This window comes from Myiozetetes cayanensis, unplaced genomic scaffold (assembly GCF_022539395.1).
Source record: "Myiozetetes cayanensis isolate MyiCay16 unplaced genomic scaffold, myiCay2020 scf5-8, whole genome shotgun sequence".
NCBI lineage: Eukaryota > Metazoa > Chordata > Aves > Passeriformes > Tyrannidae > Myiozetetes > Myiozetetes cayanensis.
The window spans coordinates 70,419,972-70,441,639 of NW_026087742.1; the positions used below are offsets into that span (position 1 = coordinate 70,419,972).

The 21,668-nt window shown below is 41.1% G+C and overlaps 1 protein-coding gene across 1 annotated transcript; it reads right to left on the reverse strand.

Moving 5' to 3' along the window:
• Nucleotides 1-634: 634 nt before the first annotated feature.
• On the reverse strand, nucleotides 635-4,465 carry SLITRK1 (SLIT and NTRK like family member 1). The gene has a single exon (XM_050334202.1). The coding sequence runs from the start codon at nucleotides 3,990-3,992 to the stop codon at nucleotides 1,914-1,916; it is 2,079 nt and encodes a 692-aa protein (XP_050190159.1). The 5' UTR covers nucleotides 3,993-4,465; the 3' UTR covers nucleotides 635-1,913.
• Between the last annotated feature and the right edge of the window lie 17,203 nt (nucleotides 4,466-21,668).

Here is a 21,668-nt window from a genome sequence, read left to right on the forward strand (position 1 = left end):
TTTTGTGGGGTTTTTTTGGGGGGTTTTTTCAGCATTTAACATCAAAGGGTGGAGGTACCCAGAGCAGGAACGGGAAAATCCCTGCACTAATTCTTTTTCCCACTGGCGGCAGCTGCTGGAGCCTGGCCGCCCGCAGCAGCCCCACCGGGCAATCTGCTCCCGGGCGGGAATGCTGGACCGCCGATATTCGGCTCGAACTTAATGAGCCCGAGCTGGGCAATGGCACTTAAAGCAAATTCCCACTAACATTTCTAATGTATCTGCAGTGTGTGCAGCAGAGGCGGCGACAGCAGCGGCAGCAGCGAGAGATTCACAGTATTAATAAAGGGATTCATTGCCTCCTTATTAAAAAAAAAAAAAAAGAAAAAAAAAAAAGGATAAAAAAGCGGAGGCGAGGGGAGGAGGCAGGAAACTTCTGTGTGTTATTTACATTGGGAAAGGGGGGAAGGAAGGGTGTTTGTGTCTCTGCCTGTCAATGAATGAGAAAGAGGAAGGGAGGGAAGGAGGAAAAGAGAGAGAGGGAGGGAGGGAGAGAGAGACACACACAGAGAGCACTGAAAGGAGGCTCTGTCCCCTAAACTCAAGTAACCCATTTGCAAGAATTAGATGTTGGAAAAATGGTAAGGACCCGGAGTTGAAAACATTTTCACTTTAATACTGAAAAAATATGCCATTATAAAATCCTCGAATAGAATTAGTAAGTTTCACTTGCTTCCTCAGTTCTGTTCTCCTTAAGTTATAGTAAGATTTACAACAGCACAGGATTTTCTACCATTAAACTTTGCAGCCTAAGCACTAGAGTGACATTAATTGGTCATGCTTAACTGCCTTGGATTTTTTTTTTTTTTTGTATGTTTACACTGTTACCATAAAAGAAATCAAGGGTACTAATTTTTACATTCAGATGGAAAGGCAATACTAAATATGTATATTGAAAAAGAAGAGAGAGGAAACAAAATCAAAGCCTCCCCTCCCCACCCCTGCCCCCAAAAAACGGAACACAACCCACTATCAACAAAGCAAATCTCTCCCACCAAAGTAATTCCCACCTAAAAAAAAAAAAATAATAATAAAAATAAAGAAAAATCCAATGAGAATATTCATGCAACTATGTCTTAAATAAAACCTTTACATTTTTTTTCACAGTAAAAGTACGAACTCTACTGTCTATTGATCACACAAAAAAAAAAAACCTGGCGAAATGGCACTTTTTATTATTATACTGTATTTCGTATATAGAAGGTTTGATACGAAGGGACTTATCAGGTAAGAGGAATGATGGCGTGAACTAGACGCTGTTTCCAGTTGGGGGCTGGAGCGTCCCTGGGGTGCGTTGTATCCATGCGAGCCATGCAGCACTTTTTTTTTTTTTTTTTTTTTTTTTTTTTGTCCATTTGTCTATTTGTTTCGGAGTCACTTATTTACATTACATTCATGCCTTCGTGCAACTTTCCACTCCTGCTTTGCCGTCAGGAGGAGGCCGACACCAGCTTGCCCTCCGCCCCCTCTTTTACCCGGCCTCTCGGAAAGGGGTCGGTCCACAAAGGAAGAGGGCAAAAAAGCAAAACAAACCCCAAAGGAACAAAAGCTCTACAAAACCAAGAGCCGTGTTAAGCTCTGCCGGAGCCTAAGGATGCGGTTCCTCGCCCGTCTGTCGCTGCCCCGGCGGCGCACGGTGGGGGATGCGCCCACCGCGCCGCGCTGCGCGGCACTGCAGGGATGCGTCCCAGCGTCGAGCTCCCCCCGCCGCCCGCTGGGCCTCGGCCCTTCCTGTGGGGGTTGTGAGGAAGGGCTTGCGTGTGTCTGTGTGTTTCGTTTCTCACAAAAGGTAGCAGCGGAGGTGCAGAGCCGTCCCCGGCCGGAGCGTGAAGGGCCGGTCCCTGGTGGTGGCCGCCCCCGCCCCGCCCGCCGTCTCAGTCCGACAGGGAGTGGGAGCCGCAGTCGTACACCCTGTGGGCCCCGTCGGTGCTGTAAGGCCCGTTGTGCCAGTAGGACGAGTCGCAGACCGTCTGCAAGGAGTTGATTTCTGATGCAGAGGAGTTGGCGTCCCTCCTCTTGGACCGTTTTCTGTTCCTCAGGATGAACACCAGCATGCCAACCACCGTGAAGGCAGAGGTCACAAAAACCAGCAAGAGCCCTGGCACTAGCACCGAAATAGAGACACGGCTGGTCTCCAAGTAGGAGTTAGAGTGAGTACCTGTCTCTGTCAGCCCGGTGCTGTTTTTGTTTGTAGAAGTTAATGTGGGCAAGATTTTTAACTGAGGGCAAATCACATCATTGGAGAGAGACTCAAAATCCTCTTTGAAGAAATCTTCAGGGGACTCGCACCTCAGGTCACTCATAATCACCTTGGGGCGCAGCATCTCCGCCCACTGTTTGAAAGGCACAATAGGGCAAGTACAGTCCCATGGGTTGCCGTGCAGGTCAATCTGGGTGATGGAGGTGAGTTGGTCCAGCACCCCTGCCACTGGGAGGTACATAAAATAATTGTTGTGTATGCTCAGCTTGGAAAGTGAGATGCCGGCAAACACATCTACTGGGAGAGACCTCAGTAGGTTGTTGTTGAGGATGAGGACTCTCAGTTTGGGCATCGCATTGAAGGTGCCAGGCATGATCATCTGGATCCCATTAAACTCCACGTTCAGATACTCCAGGTTTTGCAGCCCAGCGAATTTCTCCCGGGACAGTGTGTCTAAGTAGTTGCTATCCATGTAGAGCCATCGGAGATCAAAGAGGTTCTTGAAGGTGTTGTTCTCGACGGTGGCAATGTTGTTGTTGCCCAGATCGAGTAAATTAAGTTTTCGGTAATCCAGAAAGTGGGATTTCCTGATGGTGTGTATTTTGTTGTCTCTCAGAAACAGCTCCTGCACATTGGATGGCTTGGGCTTCAAATCCACCAAGCTGCTCACATTTCTGTCATTGCAATTAACCTTTAAACCCGAGCCAGGGATCTGATCGCAGCTGCAGATGTGTGGGCAGGACACAGGAGCTGGTAGCTTGTTCTTCGCACTCACTGTCGACACAGCAGCAGTGGGTCTGGTCTTGATTTGCCAGTTGACAGGAATCTTTGTACCTCCATTTGGAGCAGATCCTGGCGTGGCAGGGTCTTCTTTGCCATGTATTTTAAAGGGGGTTGGAATGGGACCAGGATCGCAGGTTTCTTCTTCGGCAGGGGGAGCAGCTAGGCTAGAATCTACTCTGTTCTTTTTGCACAGCTCTTGCTCTGTGGTCTCATTTAAATCTTTGCCCTGCAACCTAGTGGGAGCCTCACAAATCACTCTGCCGATCAAAGCGTTTTTAGGTATGTTTTCCAGCCATTCTTTCAACGACAGAAGATCGCAAGTGCAGTCCCAGGGGTTATCCTCTAGCAGGATTTCAGCAATGCCTGGGATCTGCTCCAGGACCTCCTCGTAAGGCAAGGTTTTAAGACGGTTTCCCCGCAGGTCGAGGTGGGTGATCGGCACGTACTGAAACACGTTCGGGGGCAAGGTGCTGATGAGATTGTCATTTAAAATCAGCACCTCTAGCTTGTTTAAGTCCCTAAATGCTCCGGGGTCAATATCCCGCAATAGATTAAAATCTGCCTGGAGGTATTCCAGATCGTCCAGCCCCAGGAAAGTCTGCTTCCTGAACGATTTGATCTTGTTGTTGTTTATGTGCAAGCGTTTCACCAGCTGCAGCCCAAGGAAAGCCCCAGGAACAATCTCATGCAAACCGTTGTTTTCCATGTGCAAACTGACCGCATTGTAAAAGTTAGCAAACTCATTAGGGAAAAGTCGAGTCAGGGAATTGCCATGCAGGAATAAATGGTAAAACTGGGAAGTTGGGGCGCTGAAATGTTGCAGGCTGGTAAATCCCTTTTTCTCACAGTCTACGTGCAAATCCCCTTCTATCTCGTTGCAGGCACAGATCTTCTCTTTGCAAACGTCCCCTGTAACGTTTCCAGCAGCAAAACAAAGAGACGTCTCCAGCAACAGAATCCAAAGCAGCATTTTTAAACCGAGCAATTCATTCCCGATCTCATCACAAAGTAACAGCAACCATCGTCCTCACATGGAAAGCAATTCCAGTTCATTCAATACATTAAATGTCCGAATCATCACCAAAGGGGGAGAAAAAAAAATGGAGGGGGGGGGAGAGCAGGGAGGGTCGGTGGAGGGGGGGATGCTTTCTTTTCTCCCCTCTCCCCCCCCACGTACAACTGCAACAGCCCAGATTCCAGTCAGTAATTATATCCACAAACTATCCAGGCACGTACTGCAAGGCAGGCAAAAAAAAAAAAGAAAGAAAAAAAAAAAAGTAGGAGGAAAAAAAAAAATTCGCCTCCTCGCTCGCCCTCCCTGACGCCTCCTTAGGGGCAACTAAGTGGAGGTCTGCCGGCCGGGCTGGCTCACCGGCGCGGTGCTGCTGGTCCCTGGCCGCCGCTGCATGTTAGAGAGGTGCGGGCGGGAGCGCGGCGGTGGCCGCGGAGGCTGCGCCGTGCGCGGCTCGGCGCGGACTGACCTTGCCGGGCGGCCGCGGAGCCGCGCTCCTCGCCCGCCGCCCGCCGGGCGCTGTCCAGCGCCGCGGTGCTGAAAGCGCCCTCCCCAGCCTCGGCGCTGCTCGCCCCAGCCCTGCGCTGCCCGCCCCAGCCCAGGCGCTGCTCGCCCCAGCCCAGGCGCTGCCCGCCCCAGCCCAGGCGCTGCGCGGCGCCTGCCCCCGCTGCTGCGGTGCGCGGCTGCCCATGCCCGCCGGCGGCCGGAGCCCGCCGAGGGGCCGGGGCCAGGGCCGCCCGCCTGCCCGCGCCGCGCCTCGCCTCGCCCTGCCGGCCGCCGCTGCCTCCCCTCCTCGCTCGCTCCCTCGCTCGCTCTTCTTTCCTTTTTCTTCCGCTGCTGCCGAGCCGCACGCTCGCACACACTCACATGCACGCAGAGGGAGAGTTGCTAAGAGGCTCTGCTCGTTTCAACCTGGTGCACACTGAAAGATCTGACACCCTCTGCTGAGCTGCAGTGGCAAAAATCCATCTGCTGAGGGAATGCTGGAGAGGAAAAAAAAAATCAATCCACGTACAGGGCAAGCGTTAAAAACGTTGGCATTAAAAGCTGTCGATCTATTTAGATGCTTTCTCGTAAATGGATTATTTAATTTATTTCTTTTCTTTTAAGATGGAAAGTTTAGCATTCCCCTCCTCCCGACAGGTTCCTTATGTCCCCCATTCGCACACACTCACACCTGCACAAGCAGGAGAGGAAGGTGCGTTTGCCTTATTGTATTTCCCAATGGCTTGAACAGAATTAGTGTCAGGGTGTCAAGCGAATAGCAATTTGAGGTAATTATTCTGCACGCCATTTTTATCGTTGCTTTAAAAGCGTTTCGTCCTCCCCTGCAGTCTAGGATGTTTCATGCTGGATTTTGCCTCTTGCTGGTGTTCTCTATGCAATGTCGAACCGCGGATTAATGCATTCTCTCTCTCTATTTTTCATAATTTAGACGATCACAGAGAAGAGGGTAAGTAGGGGGGAGGGGATTGCTGCACTGCTAGCAGTTCACACTACCTGTTCCCACAGAGTATAGTGTCTCCCTTAAAGAGGGGAGGAGAGGGTAGAAACTGACAGTTATTCTTATCTCTGTATAAAAATCCAGAGATGCACGTATGTCCACGCATAGATATTTTTTCTGGGGATGCTCTTAATATACTCTCTGTGGAAATCAAACGCCTGCTTCCCTCGACCCCCTCCTACTTGCCACCCCGGCCCCCTCCCTCTCCGCCGCACCGCCCCCCTTCCCCCTCGCCCTCCCGCCCCCGCCGCCCTTTCCAGCTCCTACCCTTCTGACAAAACAGATTACACAGCGGAAAAATCGGTGCCTGGCCTCAAAGACAGGAGCCAAGCACACAAAACTTTCTGCATCATTTGGACGGTTTTCAGATGCCTACGAGCGAAGAACCAGTTGCACCTCTGGTGGTGCAAGTGGAAACCCGCCTTTCCCCCTTCCTTGTCAAAGCGCGCTGAAGAGAGGGAGGAGGGAGAGGAGGGGGAGAAGGAGGAGGAGGAGGAGGCGCGGAGGCGGGAGAGGCAGCCCAGCCTCTTGGTGCCTCCTGCAGCCTGGGGCTGTACCTCTCCCGTCCGGCGCCGCTGGTGAACTTTGCGGCATACTGGTAGGGGGGGATGTAACAGAGGGAGTGGGTTGGAGAAAGGTTATTTATAGGAAAATCCAGAGAGCCATATGGAGCCTGCACCCCCTGGTCCCAGCGGCATGTTAATTTGGTCAAAGCTTTTCCCTGGCTACCCTTTGCAAATAAATTAGACATCCTGCCGACGATGATCTTATCAAATTGGTGTAATTAGACCACAGACAAGTTACAACAGTTACCGTGGCCATTTCGGGTCCCCAGGATGAAGATTTGGCCTTTTGGTTTGTTACGGTGGGCAGAGACTAGGGAGGGAGGGGTAAATGGGGAAGGAAATAGGACAGGAGTAGGAAACAAAACAGACAAAAAGAGGCCCTGAAAATGCCTGCCCAATAAATTACAAAAGGGCCAGAAGAGATAAAATGCCACTGAGACAGAAAGCACACGAGAAATATATCGGTGGTTTCATTAGGGGAAAAAAAAAAAAAAAAAAAAGAGGGAAGGAAACTTGGCGCCACATTGAGGCACATTAATTCATTTCTCCTGATGGTTTCTTTGACTTTGTTTCTTGGTGATGTCAGGGTGGAAGGGTGGGGGTGCAAAGCTCTCTGGAACCCTTCCGTGGATCAAAAATTGCAGCCTCAAAGTGCAAGAGGAACCAGGGGCAAGGAAACCCCCGGAAACTCCTCGGAGGGAGGTAGGACAGTCGGGTGAAGGGAGGAGGGTCGGGGGGGGGGGTGTCAAGGACACGCCCACCGGGTGTCAGCAGCAGCGACAAGATCACTGTGAATAAACTCTTTCGGGAGGACAGGCTGAAAATCTGGAGCCTGGTGAAGGCTCTCTGGGGACGTGGAACATGAGGACTAAAGAGTTTGTTCTCCTTCTGCCTTACAATAAAGCTTCCAAGCATCTTTACCTTCATGTTATTAAAATTGCTCAGGCACCGTAAAAACAATCAAAATGCAACCAGAGGACCTGAACATTAACAAGATATTAAATAAATAAGTATGAATTGAATAAGAGGAAGGAGACAGTGACCTGTTGTCAAAGCGTGAAGGACAAATTGCCTGCTTCTTACAAGTGATCTGAGAGGTAGGAACTGGTGGAAGCCCTTTGGGAACTTGGAATTTCAAAGTAGAAAAAACCCAAAAGGTAAAAAATCTGCCAGAAGAAGTAAGAGTGCTTACAGATGTTATGTAACTTCTGAAGGAGTATTTATCTGGGAAAGCCATTTTGTTTTCAACTGTATACTTTGGAACTATATAGAGAGATATGTATGGAGACAACATCTGCCATGCAAAAGTTAGCATCTAGAAGACAAGTCAGAGAGGTGGAAAAGGGCTACCATCCATTTCAGATTTGTTGTCTGAAGTTTTGGTTCTATGAGTCAAGCTACACAGAAAGGTCCAGGAACTAGTTTTCCTCATTTCCTTGAATTAACTTTGGAAACGTGTCTTAGGATAAGAGGCCTGCCTTTAAGTGTTTTAACGAAATACCTACTCCTGGATCATGTTGATTGGGAGATGAAATATTTTACTGTTACTTAGAGAGTGTGGTAAAGTGAGACATCATACAGCATTGAAGTGCCAATTAATCTGGGAGCTTAAAATTCAGCATATGCATCCCAGTTTACAATCCATACACAGGTTGAATAAACAGAACTCACATAATTCCCTCTAAATAATAATTTCTAAATTATCCAGAAGACTGGGGAAAGAGCTCACAACTATATTGTCCTTGACTCCTTTACTTATCTGGTGTCTTTTACCTCGTGTTTGTGTCTGCAAATTCTAGAAGCCTAAGACAATGAGCTTCCTACTTACACCTTTCCTCTGTATGTAAAGTCCCATATTTAACCAAATATGAGCCAAATGAAGCCATTTTGAATAGAAATATTTTTAATCATAATATGGAAAATTCCTTGAAATAAGAAAAGGTAGTGGGATACTTCTGCATTTTCCCAATTAGTAATCTCCCATCTTCCCATTGCTATAACTATGTAAGTAACACTGGTATTTGTGCTACATTGGAACATATTAAAAAGCTAGTTACTTCATCTAACACTGTAGAACTTGCAGAGCAGAACTCAGACCATCTGTAAAGTTTCTAGAGAAGAAAAAAATTACTACTGTATATATCCTGATTTCAATGTTTGTGCGATGTACTGTAACATTGGCTTCATTACTTCTGTAGAGGTATAACACAAAAAAGACATTGTACACTGTGGACATGATGTTGTGTGTGGATGTACACACACACATATACATATACATATGTATATAAACATCTGTGTGTCTGCACTACAGATTATGATAGACTCAGCAAATAGAAGAGTTATGGGATCATTATTTAATTTGAAATTATGGCTTTGTTCAAGCTTTGACTATGGAACTCAACACAGAATGTCAGTTAACATAGTTGTCTCTATATGCTAATGCAACTCCCACCAAAACTATGTTTCCCAGTGTATACAATGACTTTAAATCAGTTCAGGTTATCCAGTTTTAACTAGGGGTAGAAGGGGTTAACCTAATATCAGGATCTCCTCACAGGATTTTCTATCTCAGTGTATTTTACAGGCCAGTCTTCACTAAGCTACTGAGCTTCTGGCTAAACAGTAATTAGACCTAACAAGGTTTCCAAAACTAGAAAATTTTCTTCTTCATTTTTCATTTTGCTAAGGGTAATGGCATGTGAGCATGTTCCAAGTCTCCCTGTGATATATTCACCAGACAGAGCTTTGCAAAATGATGCAGTGGCAGATGACGATGACTAAAAAAAAAAAAAAAAAAAAGAAAAAAAGAAAAGAAAGTTAGAGAGGTGGTTTGCCTACTTCTATCTAGTGAGTAGGAGACTAGCTCAGGATGAGAAAATAAAAAATTCTCTATCTTTTGCAGTGTAAGAGCCAGCCCACATGTTCCTCTTTCTTGGCTCATACCCTCAACCAACGGGCTACCAACTCTCTTGCTGCAGCTGTTCTACTTAGCAAGAAAAATAATTTTGACATCCCTTGAACTAGAGAAACACACTAGGGGAGCACGAGTTACAACACCGTTCAGGGCATGCAGAGCTCTGGAAGGACTTGTTTGCATTGTATGAGACTGAGCTTGACCTAACAGACTTCACACATAAAATGTTCAGACCTCAGAGATGATAGCAAAACCCACAGATAATCTTCTCTAGTATACATAGTCATCAGACCTGGAGATAATTTTGTGTTGGAAACATTGGCTGAATAGGCCACAGGGTTAATTTTTAAATCTTCAAACACTAGGTGTCAGAAAAAGGAGTAAGAGTCAGAAAGGTGGATAGCTTTTGCATCCATCCTGTGTGTAGTCTGACATAAAACCCGTGTAGTCATTTCATTTTGAAATTTTGATGATGCAGAAGCAAGAGATGTATTTAGCGAGTAGACCAGGCCAAGGTCCTGACCAGAATTTCTTATTTATACTATATATATTGATCTGAATTTCTGACCCAGTTTCCACTATGATTGCTTGCATTAAAATCACTAGAGCAATTGAGCAGTTCTTAGGACAGGACTGAGCTCCACAACTATTGTCCTTACCAGAGAGAGTATGCAGAATAAGATTTTGATGAAGGACTGAATTCAGACAGACATTTATGTTTTATCCTTATCTCTCTGTTTCTTTAACTTTTTTATTTTCTTCTTGTCTTTATTTTCCTGCAGCCTATAGTCCTCTGGAGCGGCCTTTTGTTTTTCAAGTGTAAGGGTTATTATAGAGACAGAATTAAGCCACTTCCAACTTAGTGCATTGACCCTGTGTCTTCACTGGGAAAGCATATTCTGCCCACTGTGCTGTTGGTTAGAAGGAGAGAGAGAGTGAGTTGAGCTGAGTCACCCACCTCCTTTTATTTCTCTCATCCCAAAACTCACTCTCACGCATACACACACGCAGACTCACACACACTTTAGAAGTTTGACACAACAGAAGTGGGCTGTCTGTTTTCATGAGAGAATTTCAAGTTGTGGAGCTCAGATGTAGAGAGATGGTTTTGCTGCAGCCCTGACCCCAGAATGTGAACTGAGATTTCACTGCAGCATTTCACTCGAAATGTCTTCCCGGCTGCATCTTCCATGCTCTCAGTCCTGACATGAAGGCCTGGTTTCTGCCTTTCCCAGAGCAATATGTGAGATGGCTGATTGCCTGACTTGGGGACCATTTTTTCACTCCAGGTTTCGGCTTCCTAAGTTTGGCATTGCAGCATTGAGCACTGCAGCACTGAAGTACACAGAATATTTTTTTTCTTTATGATGAAAGATATACATTTAGGCTGGGGGAAAACATTACAATGAAATTAACTGGAGCTGTAAGAAATATTTGTTCTTTTAGGCAGCTATTGCAGGGAATGTACTAGTAAAATGTTAAAGACTTTAATAAGAAATGATAACATTTGCACCATAATCTAACCTCAGCAGATTTTTTTAACAGATTCCAGCATTATCATTTTAAGTACTTGTTATAACAATTCTCAACATCCTGTAAGACATGACTCCCATGTAGTGTGATCAATACACAATATAGTACTGCGCTTTTACTAATGTGACCTTTTTGTAGTTTTGATTGCTTGCTTATTTAATTCTTTCCTGAAATGTGTCCCTCGCCTGACTGAAAAGAAGTGAAAGGCTGAAAGAGCTGGTCACTGTGTAACATATTCAGCCAACTGAGGCAGTTCAGTAACAAGTGTTCATACAGTTTAAAGTAAGTTAAAAATTACTTTCATCCTCTTATGAAAACTTTAATGAAGAGACAGTAAAAGCATGAGTTATTCATACAACACAAATCAGAGTGTTTTTTAGATATATGCAAGTCATTAAAAAGTATCTTCCTCAGCCAAAAAAACCCAACAAACCCAAGAAAAAAAGAAAAAACTATCCAAACTTTCAGTCTATTGCTTACACGAGTAATCCCACTGACTCACATCATCTTGAATAATAGATCTATGATATGTTTTCAATAATTAATTATTTTCTTATCCATTTTCATGGCACAGTCTCAGAGCAACATAAGGATCATTTAAATGAACAAAAGCAGATAAGAGTTTATGTCTCTGCTCTCTCTAACTATAACTTATTTCCATTGTTTGACAATGAAGAGGGAAATGCTCAGACTGAGGAACTGAAGTGAAGACCTGCCTCCACCAATAGTTTGCTGACATGACTCTGGGCAACTGATTTCTTTTTCCCATGCCTCAGTTTCCTAGTCTGAGGAAGTGCAAGGGATTGTACAGCCCCAAAGTGCTTTGGAATCTGTGATGAGCAAACATGGTGACCGCAGTAATTATCATCATTACTCAGGGGTGCAACACAAAAAGTCAAATCTTACATAAGAGTAATACCCAGTTCTTTCTCTTTTTGTCAGCCCATCTCAGAGGCTTTTACAGGAGAATACAATATAATTTTATTTGCTCAACAGATTGGAAAACAAAAGCACTGACCTTGGGAAGGTCACATATCAAGGCGTTGATAGCGCTAGAAATAGACCCAAATCTCAGAAGGCTCAGCTCTGCTTTATACCCTGGTATTTCAGAGATGCAGAACTACTGATTTATAGAAAAAAACTCTTAAAAAAATTAAAAAAAAAAAATCTAAAGGCTTCCTGCCTCCTTCTCCTCCTCTCTCCGACTTGATTTTATGCATCAAAGTTTTCATATGCCAGTCATTTTCTTTCTGGAGGCCTAATGTAGTTATGTGGTGTGACAGTAATACCAAGATTTGGTTTTCTTATTAATACACATCTTAATTCTCTGTAATGCAATTATTTTAAATGGAGAGACAGAATGTTTTCATTCTTCAGACTTTTCCTGACTTATACTTCAGGTTTCAAAAACAGGGATTTCAGAGACAAATTCTAAGCTATTTTGAATATACCTCTTATCTTAAAAACATTTCAGAAAAAAAAATTAAAACCCCTGTTTAATCAGAGAACTGTGAAGAAGTGGTTTTGTTTCTAGGAAGTTCACTATTCTGCTATAAAACAACATGAAAATAAAAGCAAAAAACCAGGTAGAGATGCAAACCAAAATAGTATTTTTCAGTGTAGTTCAAAAAAGAAACCTGAAACAAATCATTTGAGTTGATTAAAATATGAAACATTGTGTTCAGTGGGATCTTTGTTTGTTGTTTCTAACATAAAACAAAATGTTTTGACCTAGAAAATCAGAATGGAATACCAGAAATCAGAATTTGATATCTCTCATTGCCTTCCATAATGTTGGTTTTTTCCAATCATATTTTGTCAAAATTATTTTTCCTTTATTTGATTAATTTCAATTGGAATTTTCTGATAAAAAGTTTCTGAAAACTTTTCTGAAACTCTCCATTAGGACAGAATACAGTGGTGTCTGCATATTAAAAGCAGACTTGCTGTACATCAGCAGACTGGAGAAAGACTGAACAGATGAAACATTATTAACAATAAAATAATACCTTCTTCATATTTATGCAGTGCTAAAAAACCATACCCTGGGACCAATCCCACATGGTATTTTAGTTTTAATTAAATAACATTTTAGAGACATAAGAGGGAAGAGGTTGGTGACCCGATTAATCATTGTACTGCTTGATTTTACATCACAGCATCCCAAATGATTTCAAATGTATTACTCTGCTATAAAGCTAGAGTACTGCAGTGGTGTCCCAGGATGTAGTTGGTTATTTTTTTTCTTCATGGGCATAAGAAATCCCTTACTGCCTTCACTAGCTTCCAGCCACTACTTTTAACTTTTTGAGGCTTTTTATTTAACCAAGATCATTTTATTGATCCAGTTCATATTGCAGTCCACAAACAATTCTGTCCTTCCTAAGTTGATGAAAGAATCAAATCAGAATTGCTGCTGAGGTGGCAATGAATACATACTGTGGTCCAGGACTTAGCCCTCACAAAACCCTAGCTTGCATGAATCTGGACCTTAATATCTTTAAACTATTATATAAAATATACAGAATGTAAAATGCAGTATCCCTTGAGACTCTTGCAAATATATATGCCTGTGTAGAGATACTGATGTACATTTATACTGGGGAGTTGGATGTGATGGTGATGGGAGTATTTAAAAGACAGAAATAAGGCCAATAGCAAAGTGGTGTTTTACCAGACTGGTATTCACTAACAATGTACATTTTCCAATGGTAATTTTATACATTATTAGTAATAATTACTGCACATTCAAACAGTTCTTAGTAACTGTCACCTACATTGGCTATGTGCATTCAGTACCACAGAGTTGACGCCATGTAGATAGCAGGGGTGGCTGCAGTCAGGTTTGACGATCAATTTTGAGATCTCTTTGAAGAAGTAAGCTGGGCCCCATGTGAAGAGTCATCATCCTTTTTTTTTTCTCATGCCCATGATACTTTTATGTTCCTTATAACCTCCCCAAAAGAAAGAGTGGATCTCATCTGTTCCTAATACAGATTATCTTATTTCCAGAAGCAGAACTTGTTGATTTTCCCAGGCATGTTTCCTGCTTGTTCTATATCCACTGGTCATATTTTACAGTTTATGCCTTGTACATGAATTTTATTGTTCTCTGTTGGTGCAGTTACATCACAGAAGCCTCCTTTTGTCTCCTACAGTTACATATTACCTTTAAATGTACAGTTAGCTGTGCCCAAGTGCTCAGACATTGTTGCTGGTTATGCCATTAATCGCTTCACAAAATGTACGATTCCACAAATAGTCATGCTTATGTCTAGATTCCAGGCAGAGAAACATAAAATACATCCTCTTCAATCTTTTTCAACCTTATGGGTGCAATAGGCCACTGCTTTGTCAGCAAGACTTTTATTTAAGCAACATAAATACTCACTCCATAAGCTACTCCACAAGCTACGTAGCTTATGGAGTTTAAAATTCTTAAATTTGTCATTACTTCTGCACAAGTTACTTTAAAATAGCTTACTTCAGGTTTCCTTGCAGTACTTGCAGTAAGAATTGGGCCACTGTTTATTAAGTAGATTTATACTCTCTCCTTTAAATGGAAGTTCCTTGCTTACTCTGAAGTACAAGGGTTTCTCTGGGCTTTCTGGTGTGTTCTCATTTGTAAAGATTAAAGAAAATCAGGATAGTTTACCACGATTCAAATAATGTTCACTTTTACTGTTTTACCGTCATTCACATGAGTATTTATTTACATCCTAGAGCTTCAGGTCTGCATTATATGGTCCTGTAGGATTCATGTGAGCTGGGATTCATGTGCTTGGCTCTCAGAAAGATAATTTTTTTGGTGCACAGGGTGCAGTATTTGCAGTGCAGTACCGCATTAGTGAGCCTTGATTAGATCAGCAGACATCATAAACATGCATAAATCCCTGCACACAAGCGGTTCGTACCATCTGATGAACCCTTCCAAAGGTATATTAATTCCAAAAGAAATTAAGTGGTCTAACTCTTCTGTGAAGGTAGCACAGATATACCATAGTCCAAATATACCCCTCCAGCAATAGAATCACTGCACTTTTTTATTTTTATAGCATCTGGCTTTGAGTAGTATCACTAAAATGTGCTAGCACTGCCCTCTCTATGGGCATGGAAAAGGTTGCCAAAGGACTTCAGGGCCACAATTGGGAAATACCTGTAGGAGGTCACATGGGGTCAGTGCTGAAGGACCCACTTCACTTCTCTCTGACACTCTTCTTCATTTTCCTTTCCCATACCACTCATCATGAAAGTTCAAGTTATTGAAGACTGACTCAATAACTCGTATATTTTCATTATAACTCTGGAAGGTCAACTAAAGGTAAAGTAAAGCCAAAACAACGCGAGAAGGAAAACAACTGAAAATATAAGGCTTTTTGTCTCAGGACTCAGACTAACAGCTTCTTCTTTGGGTGGATTTCTCAAAATCTAAAGATATTGAAGGGTAGAGATACATTTCTCTGAGCAATTGATTTATTTCTTTTTAGGTCACTGCCAGGATATAAAAAAAAATTGATGTTTGGATTAAACCTTTTTTTTTTTTTCTCCTTTATTGCTGTAGTTTCTACTGCCTTTTTTTTTTTTTTTAAGGAAAGTGGGGAGAGCTGACAAAATATTTTTGTTTTAATTAAATATTTAAATAATTTAGATAAATTAAATAAAATATTTTATTGGTTTTAAATTTAGCTTTTAAAAGTGAAACCAAAGTAAATCTATGATGGAACACTTCAGCAGTGTGGTGATAGCTTTAGCTTGTAGAATTTAGTCTGAGATACCCTCCTAGGCATCTTTACAGTCAGTGGAGAGAAATTACCCATTCAGCTTGTTCTAAAATATGTACAAAACAAGTAGAATAAATTGTGCAGGGAAAGTATTATTTGTGACACTTTATTTCAAAGACCCTTAAGTGTTTACATCAATTTACACTAGAACTAGCCAACTTTTAAATGACTGTATCTAGATGAGGTTAATCTCATTCAAGTGATTAACTGACATCAAAAGGATGTTTCTAAAAAAATAACATTTTATTGAAAAAATATAGACACACTTTAATTTTTTTAAAATATTTTTTTCAGTCATTTTTTAACAGAAAGAACAGTTGAAATGTTTTTGTTCATTAGTGTATTTCAAGAATAGCTGAACAGAAATTTGTCATCTAGATGTAATAAGTTATTCAGTATAAAATAGGAAATTATTTTTTGAAGTAAAAGAAGCTGAAGTCATTGTGTTGTATCTTCAAAATTTCATTTGAAAGGATAAATATACAAAAGACATGTTACACAATTATTTCTTGCCTTTTGGTATTGCTGAGGGCTGTTCTCATATTTTCTCTTTTACATCTCTACCAACATATCAAAGAGAAATGAAGGGTGAAAAGAAAGAGTGCTATGCTGATGATTGTCATAAAACCTGGATTTTATTGACTATATTATGTATATCAGTAGCTTTATTGTTTTGAATCTTGACTCATAAAAATTATGCTTGGGAAGTAATTTTCCTAATTATTACAGAACTCATTAAATTTATGATTTTCTGTGAATCTTTAGGAGTATTTTCTTCCATACGCTATTTATTACAAACATTTGAAATATTACCTGTTTTGTAAGTTAGTATAATCTTGTTGACATCAAGGAATTCAACCTTTTTTTTCAAATTCAGACACTGTAAAGAGTCAAATATATTTAAAATAGTAATGGTGAAAAAAAAAGAAAATACATTTAATGACACTGCTGTTGCTAGGAGATTCCAGTTACTGTTTATGTAATGAATGTGTCCTTTTTCTTAATTAAAAGTTGATTAATAAATAGATAAACAACTAAAATGACAACCTTTTTAGTAAATTTGTGTAGAAACATCCAACAAGTAATTTGATTAAGCAGCAGCAAAAACTTGCACAAAGGACAGAGTACAAAAAATAGGCCAATTTTTCAACTGTTCCTATAACCTGTCAAGCTATACCTTCTTGGTGCTGCAAAAAGCCACCTTAATTAACATCGGTCACTGAGAGGAAAAGGATATTGGGTTAGATGGACAATTTATCCAATAAAGCACAAGGTTTATTATGGTCCTCTGTTCAGTCTGCATGTAATACAAAACGATAATTTAGCTATCACCACCTAGCTCAGTAGATATAATGGGATTTTGTTAGAGCTTTGAAGCTCTGAAGGTTTTACAAAGAAGCTGAAAAGCAAAACATTTCTCAGGATGATCTCCTTGGAAAGTTTCAAATTTTTCTTCAACAGACTAGAAATTCTTGACTTTCTTTTTTATAGTGTACATTTATTCTCCAAATATCCAGTCCAACTTACTGATAAAAAATAATAGCCTAATGGTTTCAGTTTGATAAAGGTGTAAAAACCCTGAAAATTAGGACTTATTACAAAACCATGTGTCGGGGTTTGACTCAGCCACTACCTCTCTGGGCAGTCTCTGCCCGCATTCTTCACTAAAAAATGTCGTGGTTTTGCTCTGGGTCAATTTGCTTTCACACCCCCCACACAGTTACTATTAGTTGAGAGAAGGTTTATGCAGACAAAAGAGACTGGATTTGGTGAAAACAGTATGAACATTTATTACTAGTAAAATAAAAATTACTAAAGAATTGTATTTATAACAATTCTATTTAAGTAAAAGGGTTATGTATTTACAGAAATACTTCTCCCCCCTTTATATTAGTCCAAGGAGGAGAAGTAGTTTCTATCTCCATTCTCAGAGCTCCAGGTTTCTTCAATAACTCTGCAACACTCTCGTCACAGCTGGAACTCTTTCTTTTCTCTCTCTTGTTCTGTGTTGGCCTCCAGGGCTGGGCCTACCCCCCTTCTGGGCTAAGACCAGAGGCTGGGGGTTACTTAGACCCTGAAGGGTCTTCCATGGGCTTGCAAGGGGACACTTGCCTTCCATGGATCTTCTTCCACAGGATTACAGGGGATAATGGCTTATGAGTCCATCCCTGTTTCCTGTGGAGGTCCCTCTCCACGGGAGAACAGTCCTTGATAGACCTCTCCAACATGGGTCTAGCATGGATCCCACGCATGGATCCCAACATCCTCACCCGAGCTGTTTCGCTCCAGCGTAGGTTTCCCTCAGGGTCACAAAATCTCCAGCACCAGCAGCATGGATCTCTCACTGAGATCCCAAGCTTACCCGAGCCCTTTTTTGCTCCAGCGTAAGCCTCATCTCTTCAGGGTCATAAATCTTCAACAGGACTCTGCCTTATCTCAGTTCCTCTCATGAAGTCTCGGTTTTCTGGTACATCCACAAGCTCCTCTGTGAGCTGCATGGGGGGTCTTCCTCACCCCAACAATCTTCTAAAGGTGACAAGGATTACTTTTCAGTCTTTTCCCTGCTGAAGGGAGAGAGCGAAAGGGGGGAGAAACAGCCCTCCCTCTTTCGAACTTTCTTTCTCTCTCCTGCAGTTGCCAGTTTTGACCTTGGACACTCTGTTATCTCTTTGCTGGAATTCCTTCTGCAGTTTTTCTCGTCCAAGCTCTTCTCTAAAGTTTTTGTCTTCACACTCTTACAAGAGAGAAGGGGGGTTTCAGTGCTACACCTGCCCCTGGCCCAAGCTGGGGGAGGAGGACGCCTTGGCCCACCTTGGGGCCTGCTGCTGCCTCTCCTACATGGCTGCCTAATTTCAACTGCTTAACCCCCTTCTCTTCTGTTCTCTTAAATATGTAATTAGCAAAGGTGTTACTGAGAGTTTTAATTGGATTTTTGTCTCGAAATCCACCTGGACAAAACCATTCTCAGCCCCAGAGGCTAGCTGGCTGGGTAAAACCATGACGATATGTTAGATCTTAGAATCATATAAAGGTTTGGACTGGAAGGAACCTTCCAACTCCCCTGCCATGGACAGGGACATCTTCCACTAGACCAGGTTGATCAAGGGTCCCATCCAACATAGCCTTGAACACTTTCAGGCATCCACAACTTTACTGGGCAACCCATTCTAGTGTTTCACCACCCTCACAGTAAAGAATTTCTTACTAATATCTAATCTAAACCTAGTATCTTTCCATTGAAAGTCATTATCCCTTGTAATATCCTATAACTACATGTCCTTGTAAAAATTCCCCTCCAGCTTTCTTGTTGGCCCTCTCTACATACTGAAAGGTTGCAAGGTGATATTTATTTTACTGACATTTTAAAAGTGATTTGTGATCTCTGTATGTAGTTAAGGGCAATAATATTTATTTTATTTGTAAAGCACTTAGGTAGCCCTAGGACTCTCTGGACAAGCTTTGTCGATATCAAAACCAGTATCGATGTACTACTGATAAAGATTTAAAACCCGGTAACTTTATCTATCCATCACTCATCTATATACATACATAACCATAGATTTTATATAACATACATCCTTTTACAAATGCAGCTTCTGTAAGTGGTAAAAATAATACCAAAACAACATTGTAGTTTCTTGTAATTGTTTACAAGTCTTTAAACATGTCCTTGATTGGAGTTTTGGTGTTTGTTTCAGGGTTTGGTGTCAGGTTTTCTTTTGGGTGGTGTGGGGTTGATTTTGTAGCATTACTAATATGGAAGATGATCTTAAAAGTCATGAAGTATTCACAATTCCCAGAGAATTCTTGGTAAAATAGAGATGTTCAGTACTTTGGAGAGTCAAATTAATACAGAGCTATATGAAGGTTTGGTTTGGTTGGTTGGTTTTCTTTTAGAATTTCTGTGCAATGTGCAAAAAGGTCTGTAGGACTTTTTTTGGCTTCGTGATGCCATCTTCAGTTCAGGCAGCAGTTTGAAAACTAAAGTCCGAATAATTGCTAGAACAGCACTTTTCTGACAGAAGTGCACAGTGTGGTTTGACCTTTATATATTTGTTTCATAAATTGCTAATTTGGTATTTGTCTTCTGTTACTGTATTTAAGAACATGCTGTTGGCCTACACTGCTTTCTTTTTGGGTTTCAGATGTTAAGATAATACGTTCTAATATCATTTAGACATGTGCCCTCTCCTACGATCCAAAGATAAATTAGTTGAATCCAAGATCCAAAATACTGCAAAATAATTCCTCCTTCACTTTCTTCTTAAGCATTTGGCATAACTGATTGTTAAAATAATACTGATAGTATGAAAAGTGAACTGAAAATGCATATGAAAAGTAAACTAAAAGTCAAATCACAGGGGACAGACTTTGACTGGGTGGGAGTTTTGTTTGACACTTTTCCTCTTGCTATGATCTTCTGTTTGTTAAGGAGAGAAAGTAAGTAGGTGTGAGAGAAACTGAGAGAGGAGATAAGACAGAGGGGGAAGAAGGGAAGCAGGGAACTAGGGAAGGAAAACCAAAGACCCGGTAATATAAAAAATAATATGCTTTGGGACAGTAATACTAATCTAATAAGATTTTAAATACATGAATCATTGTCTTGCACATGTATTAGCAAAACAACTGAGGTGCAGCTTAGGCAGCAGTGTCTTTAGGTCAGAAATTAGATTAACTAGGGAAATAATACTAGAAAGAACTAGTATTTTGCCTTTAGTAATGCTTTTTTTTTTTTCTTTTCTTCTCCCCCTGCCCCCCATCCAGGAATAAGTCCACTGTATTCACTGTCTTGGACAATTAATATACTTTTTTTTAAAGACTACAATGTGTAAAAGGAAACTATTTTCAAATGAATTCTTAGTACCAATGTTGCTGGGGAATAATATATATGTAAGTAACAACAAAACATACTTGCTAGCAGCATTAAGATTCCTGCATGTTTATCTGCATAGAAGAAAGCCTGTCTTCCTCTTGGTTTGATAACAGATGTAAAGTAACTTTGATGTCTCTGGTTACTATTAATATGCAAATAACAAAGTTAAACATTATCCCGTCAGATGTAATCAAAATAATTTGGCACTTATCAATAAACAAGTTAACAATGGTTTATCCCTTGCAAGAAACAGGCAGAATTACATATCTCAGTGGTGTCAAGCTAGAATTTAAAATTACTTGGAGTTTTGTTTGACATTTTGCATTCTAGAGACATCTTGGAGGCTTGATTCTTACTCTGAGGACAACTTTGGTGTTAGGTGATCCCATTCCCTTTAATGACAGTGAATGTCCCAGTACAAAGTAAGAAGTAGAAATTGGTCCAGATCAGGAAGACAACAAATCGCTTTAAGACTCAGGGGGTGGGTGTGCCTTGATAGTCATGACCTAACCCAAAGACCCTAAAAAGAGAACAGGAGAAGGGAAGAATGTATTCAGCCTGAAAGAACATGCTGTTAAAACAAAAATTTGTAGTGCTAGACCTGTTTAATAATATTATGTTTAGAAAGGGACTTTGCTTTAAACTGCAGTGAAATTCATCCTTAGAAATCAGAGGTACTTTGGCATCTTTTATGTACACTGTAGAAGAAGAATGAAGTTGTGGTTTTGGGCTCTGAAAGATGAGAGATCCCAGTGCAAAAGAATTAACTAATTTTGATACACAAAATACAGAATGTGCACTAAAGATGTTTAGCAGCCACTCAAGTGGGACAACTAAAGAAAAAAAAAGCGTATTCATCCATGAAGGCTGGTTTTATTCAAGACAGCTGTGTTTTCTTTTTTTTTTGGTGTGGCTTAATTCTGTAGTCTGCATTATTTCCAGTACAATATTCTTTACATCCTGTTGGATTTAAGACATAGATAAAGGTGGATTAGCGAACGAAGGAAGGAAGGATCTTGGCACAGCAGAAGAAATGAAATTCTGCTATTTGAGGAAAAAAGCAACCAAAAATGCATGCCACATAGCAACTCACTAGATTCTCTTTCGTATAAACACATATATATTGTTATATACATTTACATATATATTTGCATTTTTTGTATGTATTGATATATACACACGTATATTCAAGCAGGTTATACATGCAAATTCATAATAATGACAAATATGATATGAATATGATATGAATATGTGTAGGCTAATAAAATAAAAAGCATAAATAATATTTCTTCAACTCTACCTTAGACTTAACCTTAATTGGCCAAAAGAACATATTTTCTATAAGGAGATAAAAACGTACATCAACTCTACACCATCAAATTTTAGTGAAGGCAGATCTTTATTGCTTTACTAGAAGTAAACGCAAGAGGCTAAATCCTGGCATATGAATAGGGACTTAGGGC